The following is a 13,784-nucleotide window of genomic DNA, read 5'->3' as shown; positions in this document are numbered from 1 at the left end:
CTATGAAGTGCAATGGCCTGTCCTGTCAATCCTAAGAAGCAATTTCAAATAATTTCATTGCTATGACTCATCGTTGTAATTTGAAAAATAATTTGATTGGTTAATAATTTTAAAAGTTAATCCAAAAATATTAATTAAATTTTGCTTTTACATAAAAAATTGTTCCTTTTTTAGAAGGAAAAGTGACTTTTCTTTCCTACAATGTATTTGAAAGTAGGAAAGATTCATTTGGAATTAAAAAGAGAACATATTTTATTCCAAGATTATGATCCCAATGGCAATTTTTAATTATTTTCTTTTTTTTTTAATTTTAGGGCTCAATGTGTTCACTTTGGAACTTGAAATTATTAGGATGATTTATTATAATTGAGCGGATTTAATCTCATTTATATAAATGTAAATGATAAATATTTGTCTACAAAAGACTAACAAGGCAAGTAAAATAATATATCTATTCACACAAGGGAAAGACAATAAACAACTCCCTAATAAAGAAATTTGCATATTTAATGTACTAAGAAATCAAATTATCCTCACCGGAAAACAGTATTTCCGGCGAGAATTTTCAGCCGGAATAATATGTCCTTCTAAAGAAAGATAAAACATTCAAGGGATACAAGTGGGTTTTCAAGTGACTCATTTGCTGTATTATTACAAGTAGTACTAGAAGTGCTTGGCCACTTACCCTCCATGTTACTGCCCCCATTTTCAGGCAGTTCGGTTTTAACCCGATCTGGAGACGCAATTGTCCTCCTAGCTGACCGGCTTCGACCCGTTACAGATCTATTAGTAGCTGGCGACCTAGACCTCCGTCCTGAGCTTTCACCTGGGTCTTTTCTTTTCTGGTCGGGTCTCAACCCGTTTCTTCCCGCTTGGTATATACCCGATTCCTTGCTTTGAACCAAGCTAACAGAACCGGCACCACCACCAGCATTGTTTCTTTTGTTCGGCGACTGCTCGGTTCTCCGGTTGGGTGATTTTCCGACAATCCGGTCTCGCTTAGGACCAAAATCGCCTGAAACTGAACGGTTTCTTGGAGGTAATTTTACTACCGGAGATCTTTTTACTCTTTGCTTAACTTCTTCACCATATCGACCATCGTCGTCGTCGTCATATTCTTCATCTCTTTTGTCATTATTGAAGGTCGTAGTTGACACAGTTTCGCTCAAGCTGCAAACTTCTGAAACTTCTTGTTCATAGATCTCTTCTTCCTGAAAAGCAACCAACTCATTCTTGAACCCATTTGGTTTGATTTTCTCATCAAGAAATGCCTGCTCAATATGAATTTTGCTCTTGTTATGAGTTTCTTCATGATGGTGTTGTTGTGGTTGTGAATTCTTGATCGGTTTGAGCTTTGGAGTTTCAGAAAGAACTTCCTTAACTGTTTCTTCTTCAACAGAAGGAGGAGGAGCTCTACTTTCAAGAGTTGACTTGTGTTTCAAAGAATCAGCAGATCCCAGTTGAAAATCCCGATCCTTCGTTGAACTTCCATTTGTGCTTACACAACAACCCATTTTGAAGTTCACGAATAAAAATATCAAGAAAATTATCAAAGGGATGCCATTAAGGACTGGAAGGGAAGGGAGTGTTTATAGTTAAAGATAAAGAGTGTGAATCCGTGACTCTGTAAATGTAATATCAATGTATGTATTTATTATATCAGGTCCCTTAACAGTTACATACGGAAGAAGGACAGAGTCACCAAATATTTAAAGCCCTTTCTACTATAAACTCTAATTGGGATATCGGTCTTTGCTTTGTTACAAAAATAATTAGTTACGTCTTTTGATGGCTGTCTCGTGATCTGTGTCTTAACATTTTTTTCTGTGAATTTTTTTAACCAGCGGCGCTTCTTTACTTCTTTTCTGTCTTGATCTTGAGTGGGTTTTGTTCTTTTACAACCGCCACCCAACATGTGAAATGGGATCTTAATTGGATTCCATATTTCTTTGCTGTAACATTTAACTGTAACAGGCAGCGTAGGCTGACGATTAAAGTCCAATTATTAGTTTAAAAAAATTTCGTTTTATCAAATGGAAAAAAAAAAAAATTTAATATCTTCATCATAATTTTTGATTGTTAATCACTGGATTTTAAAATAATTTCTCCACTACTTAAATTTATTAAGCATCTAAATTGAACTTCCATGGAGGGACCCACATGTGTCTTGTGATTTCATTATCATCGTCCCTTTGATTCCTGGCCGCTGGGTTGATTCCAGAACTGAAAAAACTCAAATCGAAATCAGTTGAGTATTCCAGTTTCTGAATAATATCGGAATTGAAGTGTTCAGTTCTAAGTTTCAATGTTTCTATTAAATGTTTTGGGATTAAAACTGTCCAAAATTATCGGTATAATCCACGATTTCTATAAATAGGATAAAAGCAGAGATGAAACCAGAACAAGAACCGATTGTGATCTATTCATACTCATAAAAACCTTAGAATCACCGGTTCAATGAACGGCGTAAGACCTGAAACCGTACAGTCCGCCTAAACTGGGAAATGCAGAATAACGTGGGTGGGTCCCAGGGGAAAAGATGTGGAAAATCTTGAAACAACGACCAGACGATGGAAGAAGAAAGAAACAGAAACTTAACGCTATCGAAATTAGAAAGATTGATAATAATAATAACAATAACAATAATGATATGTATCCAATCTGACATTCTTCAAAGCCAGACGGCAAGACAGTGTATATGCAGAGCACCTCAAAGAGTGGGTTGGTTTGAGTGTGATCATACAAAATAAAATGCTAAAAAGTTGCAGTCTTGCAGATTTATTTTTAAGTACGATCCAAAATTTTAATTTCTTCTTCTTCTTCTTCTTTTGCAGAATGACATAATTTTTCTAAATTTGTTGACCCAGAAGAAGTGCATGTGCATGAGAATATAGTAATAGATTTTAGGGCCATCCCTAATAATTAGAGGGAACATCATTATTAGAAGGTCCATTTAATGTAAAAGGAATACAAAGCTGGTAGGGAATTAAATATATACATATATATATATATATATATGTATATAGAATTAATGCCACACAGATCTATAAGCTGTTGAAAGTTGAAACAATAGAGAAAAAAATAATTAACACGAAGGAAAAAATAAGTATTTCTAAATAAGGCGAATATAAGTAAGCAAAACAATAAATGGGGAGGGTGATAGACAGATAGGGTTTCAGAGATTATTTATGAGCATTTCTTTAGAAAGGTACTACACAAGAACATGCCATGCCATGGACATGTGAAGAACATGGGGGAGCAAGGGAAGATAGGGGATGATGTGGTTTGTAGTGGTCAATAGTTACTTCTCATCGATATAGTTTGGGTAAAAAAATCAAATCAAAATGAGCCTCATTAGCATGAAAATCAACAGAGATTAGTCAGAATTAAAATCTAATGATGATGGTGATAAAGTATTTATCCGTTAAGAGATCTTGGCTCGAGTGGGGAAAGTAGCGGGTGGGTTTTCTCTTGCAGGAACTTGTCTTGGGCTTTAAAAAGCTTGCACCACCATAGCGAGGCCATATAACTCTTTCTCATCATCCTTCCCAGCCAGGCCCAATGGGCCTTACCTCATGGTCTATGCCGTTTCCCCCATCCATCACTTTGCATAGAACGTCGGTGTAAAACAAGGCGTGGTTTTCACACAATGAACATCGTGTTTCTAGAAGTACTATTTGATGACGGAAAAATAAGCTAGCAACAAGTTCTCAAGTAATTATTCAGACACCAACCATATCAACTGCTAAATCATTACAATTTAATTCTAACCGCAATCTAATTCTTTTCCTTCTTTAATAATCACATCATTCATATGTTTCCTTCTATAGGAAAGAGACTCTCGTTTATTTTTCTAATAAAACCTTGCTTTACTTGTTTATCTTAACTCACTTGTTAAAACTAATTAATATAGTGTTTGAAATTTCTATAATATGATGCTGAGTTGATATTTTATAAAGTCGGACAACAACCACAAATGCTATTAAATCAAAATAAATAAACTCAAGAAAATATCAAAATTTTCAAAAATTCAATCACTCTCTATATATTTGTAAATCAATCGCAAGATCCGCAAAATAAGTCTAGTAAGTAATACACTTACATCCTCAATTAAATTAATTATAACCCAGATGAAGAAGGAAGAGAATTAATTAGCATAGGTAGGTTGTTTTAAATAAGCATTATAAGTTTCTTAATTAAACACTTATTGGTAGATAATTAGATGATATCGTTTTCTTGTATTTTAGGACAATGTTGTGACAGGCTTACTTTATACGACGTTAGACAAATTCCATCCATCTGGGATAGGTATTGACAGAGGAGCAAATCAGTGTCTTATGTGCTATAAATAAGAAGAGTGGAAGAAAGCTGGTGCTGTGTCCACACTCCAACACATACTTAATACTCTCTTCTTTCTCTGACAGAGACATACAATCCAATATGCATGTGGGTTTTGTTTTGTTTTCTTCATGTTACAGTATGATGTATGTGCAGTTTGCATGACAACTTAGGACCTTGTCATTAAATAATCACTGCAGGTGCTCTTCTTTCTTTCAGCAGATGTTGACTAATAAGGTAAATTATTATTTAAAATATTACAAGTGAAATGCCTTAATCAAATAAAGTTTCAAAAGCTAATTTAAAGAAAGAAATACAACAAAATATATAAATAATAAAGTCAAGAGAAAAACTTAATATTCAAACACGATATGAAAAATCAATTCTCTTATAAATAGAAGTAACGGCTAAATAAGAAGCTAGAGCTTCCAAAAACAAAATAAACCAATCTGTGACAAATCTGAACTCCACTACTTATCACATAGTCAACAGTATTCGTATACAGTCTATCCCAACGTTGTTTCTTTTTTTTCTCTTTGAGAGCGTACAAATTGTAACGTTCATTTTTAAATGTTAGCCTAAATTATTATTAGTAGGAGAAGTTCTAACATTTTAGGAACGAAAACATCAATGAGCAGCATGTCAACAACGTTATTGGATAAAGAAATTAAAATCAAAATCAAACTTGATTATCAAGAGAAGATTGTTATGTAAAAATAAAATATTTCACAACCTAAAACTTTTGTGTATTAGCATCGAAAAGAGAGAAGTTATTATCAATTCAATTTATATTTGTTTATGTCTTTCATCCCTTTATTTTTAAAAAATTATATATGGAGTCCGGAAAAAAAAAAAGATTTGTATGATCCAGCACCGGTTATTATAGACAAGACAAGGAGACCCCAATTCTTGCTTTAATAAATTAAAAATTAATTAAAGCACTTGGCTTTGTGTAGAATATAGAAACAGCGCAAGAAGAGCATCGCCTTCGCTTTCAATAATAATGCCGTTGGCTTTGTCTCTGCTTTTCTTTTTTACTCTTTTTAGGCAAAAACATACAAACCAGTGTGCAGTGCGACACTCAAAAAATTTCATTCTTCAAACTCTACTTCTGCATCTATATTTTCTTTTGCTTCTTCTAATCCAAAGGTTACTATTCATCACTTCCGTTTTCAATTCCACTGATTCACTTGCTGTCTTTTTCTCTTAAGTCTCAAGCTTTCAAAATCTCTGCTTTCTCAGCGTTCATACTCCAAAGTCTCGTCTTTAGTGGGTTTCTATTTGTTTTCTGAGAAAATATTCAATGAAGCAAGAGAAAAGGATATAAAGTTTGGAATATTTTTCCAGTTGTGTTAACAATGGGCTGCCTAAAGTGGGGAACGTTTTCTGGGTTGGTGGTGGCGGCTTTTACGGTGTCGTTCTGTGTTGCTCTAACTGACCCTCGTGATGGTAATTACTTTCGGCCATGTTTCTTGGTTTATGATGTTCTGCCTTTGAGTTCCCCACCCTTTTTGGTGGATTACTTGATCCTGCTATTACTATGTTTCTGTTGGATTCTAAGCATTTCCTTTATTAATTCATTTTAATCAGTGCATTCTTTTCGCTTGCTTAACATTCCTTTTCTTTCTTTTGGTAAAATTATGTCACTTTTCCCAGTTGTGGCGATGAATAGCTTGTGCTTCTCTCTGAACTTCCCGCCCTTGCTTGGATGGGTTCCTGTTGGAGGAGATCCTTGTGGAGAGGAATGGCAAGGTGTCAGCTGCGTCTTCTATAACATAACTTCACTGTACGCTTCAATTTCTCTTCTGTTTTTTTGTTTGACTTTGATATATAAACTTCTGCAATAAAATTTTCATGTTTACAGGAAACTAAATGGGATGAATTTAGGAGGATCCTTGGACAATAACTTGGTGCTATTCGAATCTATCATAGAAATGTAAGTGGTATTTTATTAAATGTGCAGGTCATGCACATATTAATTATCAGAATTTAAGCGTTATAAATACAATTTGTTCAGAGTCACCATGTCTCCATTTATTGAACCTCTTTGCAGACCAACACTGCTATTTGTCAGTGATGGCTTTCAAAGTTTGATTCTCGAGTCCTAGATATAATCTCCATGAGCTATTATTTTCAGTTAATAAAGCAATTTTGAAGCATTTCTTAATGATTATAATCATTCAGAAACTTGAATAGCTTGTAGAACTTGGTAACGAGTTATGTATAGTCTCCATATTCGTAAATGGACGTTTTAAAGTTCTTCATGTATTATGTTTATTATATTTTGATGCAGAGATCTGAGCAACAATCATATTGGAGGGAGTATTCCATCCGACTTACCCCTTACCTTGAGGAGCTTGTATGTATATCTCAACCTTGCTTCCATATTTTGGCAAATTGATGCAGTCAAATTACTATCTTTTGTAGATGCTGTTATCAATCCTTGTTTACATGTTTGCCCAGTTAAGTTACGTGTCCTTTTACTTGCTTTAGTTCTCTTGCTGGTAATCAGTTCAATGGAAGTGTCCCAGATTCATTGTCTTCATTAACTCAATTGTCATACTTGTAAGTTTGGGTAAAACTTTGTTTAGAATTGTGTCATATTGAAGAGTCGTCTTCTTATTATCTATCCCTTCATTTTAAATCTAACTTTTATTCTTCTCAGGTCATTAAACAATAATCATCTTACTGGAGGAATACCAGATGCCTTTCAGCATATGACAAGCTTGACAAATTTGTAAAAAAATTTTAACTTCATTTGTTAACTTTGCCTATCTATTTTTCTTGGTTTTGCTTGTGATCATACTTCATATGTAGGGATCTCTCTGGTAACAATTTGAGTGGTCAGTTGCCTCCATCATTAGGAAATTTGTCATCTCTTAGTTCACTGTTGAGTATCTCAACCTTATTTCTGTATGTAATTTTTCATATTTGTAGTATTTCCATGAATAGAATATGATCTTTTCATTGCAGGCATTTGCAGAATAATAAACTCATTGGGGTCCTTGATGTTCTACAGGATCTTCCTCTACAGGATTTGTAATACATTTTTGTCTTCTATGTTTCCTTTTCATTAGTAAACCTTTTCTTGGGAGTTCTAATTTTAAGCTCCCAGTTTGTTATTTGATTTTATTTTTTCCTTTAGGATATAGTTGGTTTATATCATATGCTGCCTCAGCTGATGCTTGCAACATTCCTTTTGCATAGGAATGTAGATAACAATCTGTTTTCGGGACCTGTACCTGCAAAGCTGCTGAATATTCCAAATTTTAGGTGAGTGCACCCTTTTTGTTCATAATAACTTCCCTGTTGCTCTCAGATTTATGAGATGTCCTTATGGTGAAACATCATAAAGGATTGACATAAAGTATATTAAACGAAAATTAGAAAACACAATATACTATTTTCTAATTTCCACATTTGGTAGCAACTATTTGTTTCCATATTATGATATGATCTAAAATATGCAAAGGCTTCAAACTTATTTGCATGCCAATTTTTTTTTATTACTCTTCATTTTTTCTGACTCCTTTTGTAATGGTCACTTGGTACTTTGCAGAAGAGATGGAAACCCATTCAACACAACCATTATTCCTTCTCCGCCACTTGCAGTTCCTCCATCTCCAGCCATGTCACCATCTCCTGCAGAAACACCTGAGAAGAAGGAACATGGGCCACCTACTCCACAAACACCAAGGTCATTCTTTACAATTAAGAGGGTCATTGGAATTGCTGTTTCAGTGGTGGTGGTAATTATCATATTAGGAGCATGTCTTTTAATGTCAAAACGCTGGAAAATAAAGCAAGTGAAGGAAGATGCCAAAAGGCATGATCTAGGTGCTTATAAGGGCCACAAGGAGAAGCCTATTTGCAAACTTCCTTTTCAACCATATAATCAAGAGGAGAAAGGTATTTTATCCCTTGGTGTTCTTTTTATTTTCAAACTTGATAAATATCATGCTTTTGCTTTTGTATTCTATTTGTCATGGGAAATGGCCTCTCAACCAGTTCAAAATGAATTGATTATAAAATTACATAATCTTTTCTGTTAGATAACCGAAAATTGGAGATAAGCACAAAGCTACAGGATGAGCAGGGAAAAAGTCGGACCCAGATGTCTGCACTGTCAAGGAACAATATGGATCATGAGATAGATATGAATTTTTTGCCACTGCAGCCACCGGCTGCCCCTCCTCCTTGCCTTCCTGTTGACAAGGTCATTGTCAATCCAATTTTGCCTGCAGAAGCATATGCAAGGAGTAGTTCAACTAAGAGTCTGAAGTCCTCAAGTTCTGTAAGAGTTTTCACCATTGCAACACTTCAGCAATATACAAATAGTTTTTCAGAAGAAAATTTTGTTGGAGAGGGCACACTAGGCAGTGTTTACAAGGCTGAGCTTCCTGATGGGAAGGTAAGGTTTTTTTTGCTAATATGAATAATAAAGTGGTTTTTTCTCAAGCTTGATCGCGATCTTGAACATTGGGTGTGTTATGTATCTGAGGTTTTCTTTTTCTTCTTTTCCAGTCATGCAAACATGTTTCAAAGTTCTCTCTTCTTTTCTTGTCATTAGCAAATTTGCATTGTGTTTTAGCTTGGATTATTCTTTTGTGGTCACTCAAACAACTATGTATAATTATAATAATTAAAACTTTGGTAGGCTTTGAGTAAAAATTATCTAAATTAACGGAAGTTTCCATTGTTTTTGCAACTCTTGTAACAGGGTAGCACCATCATTTATTTTTCTTTCCCATAGGTGACTCATTTATGTTGTTTCTCCAAATGGTCAATGCTTCCCTTCTGACTTCTATTTATAACGTTCACATTTTTTTCTTTTCATTTTTATTAGCTACTGGCAGTCAAGAAACTAAACAGTATGGCTATCAGGCAACAGACAGACAAGGAATTCCTTGACCTGGTTTCTGCTATTTCTAAAATTCGACATGCAAACATTGTGGAATTTGTGGGTTACTGTCATGAGCACGGCCAACGATTACTTGTTCATGAGTACTATGAAACAGGGACGCTTCATGATGCACTGCATGTGGATGATGAGATCCATAAGAAACTTTCATGGAATGCACGCATCCAGCTGGCGCTAGGAGCAGCTAGAGCCCTACAGTAAGTAGATAAACATCAATGAATCTTGAAAGCCCTTGTATAAACTTGTTTAAGTAAATATGATCTTGCAAAGAGACTGTTTTTATCCTGTTTTGGTCATTCTTGAAACTGAGTTCCTTTCTCCTTCCTTCCCTTTCTTTTTGCATGTGATAAGGTATCTGCATGAAGTCTGTCAGCCATCCATTGTGCACAGGAATTTCAGATCTTGTAATATTCTCCTTGATGAAAAGCTTGCAGCATGTGTATCAGACTGTGGTTTGGCCCCTCTACAATCATCTGGCTCTGCAAGTGAGGTAATATTTTTGGTCTATATTCTAACAAGCTAGTCTGCATTTCTAGCTAATTCATGAATTGCTAATATTTGAAAATTGCTTATTTGAGTTTGAGAGCTTTTCATACGAAAAAATTTCTGCTCGACTGTGTTGTTGATTCATGATTTATGTGCAATACAATTCGGTGAGAAGTAGAATGATCAATGAAAAAATGTGTAAAATGTTAAACTGCTAATGAAATATGTTTCAAAAGAGTTGTTCGGAGTGTATTAAATTCTAAGTTGGCAGATATTGGAAAACTAGCAAAAGCATTGGGAGTTTGGGACACACAAAATTGGCTCGAGCAAAACCAATGTAAAAAAGCCTATTAGTGATTTATCCATATTCAAGCTCTATAACCTTCTCTTGATTTAATGCAGATAAAAATGAAATGTCCTCTTTTTGAGCTCCAAGATGACTTTTGCTAGTCTATATGAATATTAGTTTCTGATATCTGTAACTGTGATTTTTCAGTTATCAGGACGCCTCCTTAGCACATATGGCTATGGCGCTCCAGAGCTTGAGTTGGGAAGTTATACTTGCAAGAGTGATGTATATAGCTTTGGAGTTGTAATGCTAGAACTCCTTACAGGAAGGAAGTCCTATGACAGGTTAGTGATTCATCGAATGGGATTTTTGTTCTGACTTGATGTTTAATTACTGGCGCTAATATTTTGAATGATGAATTAAGTCGAATCTAGGTCACGTAGTCGAGGTGAGCAATCTCTGGTTAGATGGGCAATTCCTCGGCTTCATGATATAGATTCACTCTCTGGGATGGTTGACCCTTCTTTAAATGGAGCATATCCTGTCAAGTCTTTATCACGTTTTGCTGATATAATATCCAGATGTGTTCAGGTACGTTTTGCTGACATATAGTTTCATCCGGTCTTCGAATTATCTAGAATATATTTCTTTTTGTTGGATAGACAATGAAATACAACTGAAAAAGTAAAGCATATCATTTATGCTTTAATCTTTGGAGGTTGTATTAATCTATCTCTAAAGTTTTGATTTCTGTATCTAGTAGGATAAATCACCTTATATCCATTTGTTTCTTCTTCCATGTTTAGTGGGAGCCAGAATTCAGGCCACCAGTGTCTGAAGTTGTCCAGGACCTTTTACGCATGATATGATGAAGAGGAGAATGTCAAGCAGTCAATCAACTGAAACATAGATTTTGTTCAGATAGGAAGAACTCAATGAAGAACAGTAATTGCAACGTAAAATAGATAAAATTATCCGTCTTTCACATTCTGAGGCTTGCTAGGATGGAAATTTCTAGAGGTAACCTAGCTGTAAATTATTCTATTGTTTGTATCTGATATTCAGTGTTTATATATATATATATATATATGTGTATACTTGGAGATATATTCATTTATTTGTTATCATCATTTTGTGTGAATATTACAGTTTGAATCTTAGTCAATGTGATTTATTTATTTTACAAACAACTATTATCAACCCTCTTATCGGACTTCTGAGATGTCGGTTGGCTTCCTCACAGTCAAAATAACGATTCTTTTCATCTACCAGTTTCAAACAAAGATTGGAACTTGACAACAATTAGCAGCACATGAATAAATTGTTAGAAGAAGGTACAGACTTTATACACCGTATGGTAATCTTAATCTAGTTCCCTCCTCTTTCCTATGTATTTTCATATCTTTATAGTTTTTTTTTTTTTTTTTTTTTTTGGAAAAAGATATTATTTAACAACAGCATTCCCAGTTACCGACTGTCCAATTTGGGCGGTGGCCTTTTTTAAGTGAAAGGTCGTCGTGTATGCATTATATGCATTAATCTAAATTGTGTACTTGCAAGTTGCAGCTGCTTTTAACTGTTCTTTATTTAGCAAATATTGGACAAATTAAGTAAAATAAAGATAAGGTTTTTGCATTCAATTTGATTTTGACAACTAAACTAAAGTTGAATAAATCCTGCTAGTTGAAATATGAAAGATTGTAATTTGGTGTTATGCACTAATGGGGATGGAGAAGGAAATAACCTTAACCCAATTTGAAGGTGATGGTCTTGTCAATAATTCATTTAGCAAAATGACTGAGATCTTGCAACTGAATTTATATTTACCTAGTAATTACTCACCAATTGCCAAAAGATAAAAGAAAAAGAAAATCAAGAATTGGGATTTACAAAAGCAATCCCATCAATTACCTTGGATTCTTGGTTCGGTTGCATTGCATGGGTCTCTCTCTTTCCCATGTGGGTCATATGCTAGCTGAGCATGGACTCAAGTATTTCCTTCACAGGTTATTACTGTCTCTTGGAAAATAAGGAAATGTTTGATCATGTGTACTTTTTCTGGGACATTGATCTCTCTCTCTCTTTTTTTGCCCCCAATACATGTATTCTACTAAGACATTCCTATTTGCGTCAGAATCCAATTGTTGTTATAACCCCACATCCCCTAAAACTAAAAGGTTTTACATCTTGCCCTTTGCTTTCATTTCATTTTCTGCTCTCTCTTTTTTTTTTTTTTGCAATTAATTTCAGATTTTGACCAATCTTTTTACCTTTTCTTTTAATTCTTGGAAAGTTATGAACTTCTACTCTCACAATCTGGTTAGAATTTTACCCATTTGCATAACCTTAGCCAAAATTACCTTTTTTTTTTTTATAGACATTAACTATTTGAGTAATTTTTTATAAAAGATAAAAAGTTAAAAACACTGCATAAGTTAATTTTTTATAAAAAATATATCTTAATTTTTAAAAGTTAGTTCAAACACTATATTATTTAACATTATAAATCAAAATTCCACACGTTGCTTAAAAAGTTGTTTTCAATAAAGCCTTAGATGTCAATCAATGATAACAATTTGATGAAATTCTTGCCTAATCTCCACAAATTAGTGAGCTTGTTATTGACTCGATAATTGAAGGAAAGCATTTGGGCTAATCTTTTTAAAAGTTGTTAATTTGAAAGTAATACAAAGAATTAATTCATTGGCCAAAAATTGGACCAAAAAAAAAAAAAAAAAAAAAAAGAAGAAGAAAGAAAGACATGTCAAGCACTTGGTATTATTATTATACTAACAACTACCCACATGTATTTTTTCCATTAACATTAAATTATAATATATAAAACATTTTATTACATAGTTTCATAATGATTGAACTAAAATCTATGACCAAAGTCGAAAAGTTGTAATAAATAAAAGAAATATACAAATCCCACACAAAAACTAATTGCAAATAGAAGTAAAAATGAGATGATTATGCAATTCTTATTTGGTGGCTTTCATGGCTATATTTATGGAGGTTGTTATATAATATATATCACATTAGCAATTACAGAAACCAGAAATGAATTCTGTTTAACTGTATTTTTAAGCAAATGTCTTTATCATATATAAATCAAGTATTAACATCCTAAATTACCTAGTACCTGAAAACAACAGAAAAGATAAGGGATCAAAGGATAGAGGAAAGGCTTACATTTTAAGGAATCTCTGTGGCTGTCATTTGCCAAATTATTCCTTTCCCCAGTTTAATCAACCTGCATATTTAATCATACAATGGTAGGTAGATTTCAAAATTAAAATAAATAAAAATATAATATTCTATGAATTTTTGATTTCAAAATATTTTTAATCCAAGAAAAATTAATTTGGGATACAAATCCATGCTGATGATTTTTGTTATTTTTGAATAAAATTAATAAAAAAAATAATTAAAAAGAATTGATTTAAAGAATGTGAAAACATTGCAATTTTGCAAACGATAAAAAGAAAAAGAAAAAGAAAAAGAAAAGTTGTAATTATTTCCACCACAATGTGCTATAATAATGAATTTAAAAGAAATTAAAAAAAAAAAGGAGAAAGAGAAAAATCCACGCCCACTGGAACATGGTTACGGAGGGCTTTTATGTCCACACGTTGTTTAATTAGAAACATTTTCTGTAATCTATAGAAAAACACGTAAAAACCGAAGGGTATTTTGGTAAACATGAACGAGAAAAGAAGGCAACATGGAAGTAGCTTAGCTCAATCA

General features: G+C 33.6%; 2 protein-coding genes across 5 annotated transcripts; one reads left to right on the top strand and one right to left on the bottom strand.

The window, feature by feature from the left end:
• Window positions 1-426: 426 nt before the first annotated feature.
• LOC105649490 (uncharacterized) lies at window positions 427-1,788 on the bottom strand. The gene has a single exon (XM_012236150.4). The coding sequence runs from the start codon at window positions 1,512-1,514 to the stop codon at window positions 588-590; it is 927 nt and encodes a 308-aa protein (XP_012091540.1). The 5' UTR covers window positions 1,515-1,788; the 3' UTR covers window positions 427-587.
• Window positions 1,789-5,281: 3,493 nt separating this feature from the next.
• SUB (Leucine-rich repeat protein kinase family protein) lies at window positions 5,282-11,199 on the top strand. 4 transcript variants are annotated; one of them, XM_037641666.2, is made up of 17 exons: window positions 5,286-5,487; window positions 5,581-5,787; window positions 5,995-6,124; window positions 6,203-6,274; window positions 6,632-6,697; window positions 6,832-6,903; window positions 7,004-7,075; window positions 7,156-7,227; window positions 7,312-7,377; window positions 7,546-7,611; window positions 7,898-8,247; window positions 8,391-8,749; window positions 9,185-9,456; window positions 9,611-9,749; window positions 10,242-10,378; window positions 10,469-10,625; window positions 10,841-11,199. In XM_037641666.2, the coding sequence occupies exons 2-17, from the start codon at window positions 5,697-5,699 to the stop codon at window positions 10,901-10,903; spliced, it is 2,184 nt and encodes a 727-aa protein (XP_037497594.1). In that variant the 5' UTR covers window positions 5,286-5,487; window positions 5,581-5,696; the 3' UTR covers window positions 10,904-11,199. The 4 variants fall into 4 exon arrangements, with proteins under 4 accessions (XP_089572261.1, XP_037497594.1, XP_012091538.1 ...); XM_012236148.4 differs by having other exon boundaries at window positions 5,286-5,787; XM_089716135.1 differs by lacking the exon at window positions 10,841-11,199 and having other exon boundaries at window positions 5,282-5,787; window positions 10,459-10,598.
• The last annotated feature ends 2,585 nt before the right edge of the window (window positions 11,200-13,784 follow it).

Source organism: Jatropha curcas, chromosome 11 (genome assembly GCF_041381405.1).
Source record: "Jatropha curcas cultivar XTBG-Jc1 chromosome 11, XTBG_Jcur_1.0, whole genome shotgun sequence".
Classification (NCBI taxonomy): domain Eukaryota; kingdom Viridiplantae; phylum Streptophyta; class Magnoliopsida; order Malpighiales; family Euphorbiaceae; genus Jatropha; species Jatropha curcas.
Note: the sequence above shows the minus strand (reverse complement) of the source record. Positions and strands in the feature narration are given on the sequence as shown.

What these genes read in the sequence shown, in the direction of transcription:
- LOC105649490 (XM_012236150.4), bottom strand. Translation starts at nt 1,514, where the DNA reads ATGGGTTGTTGTGTAAGCACAAATGGAAGTTCAACGAAGGATCGGGAT.
- SUB (XM_037641666.2), top strand. Translation starts at nt 5,697, where the DNA reads ATGGGCTGCCTAAAGTGGGGAACGTTTTCTGGGTTGGTGGTGGCGGCT. An exon ending in TTCGAATCTATCATAGAAAT is followed by an intron (nt 6,275 to 6,631) that starts GTAAGTGGTATT and finishes ATTTTGATGCAG; the next exon opens with AGATCTGAGCAACAATCATA. An exon ending in GGAAGGAAGTCCTATGACAG is followed by an intron (nt 10,379 to 10,468) that starts GTTAGTGATTCA and finishes AGTCGAATCTAG; the next exon opens with GTCACGTAGTCGAGGTGAGC.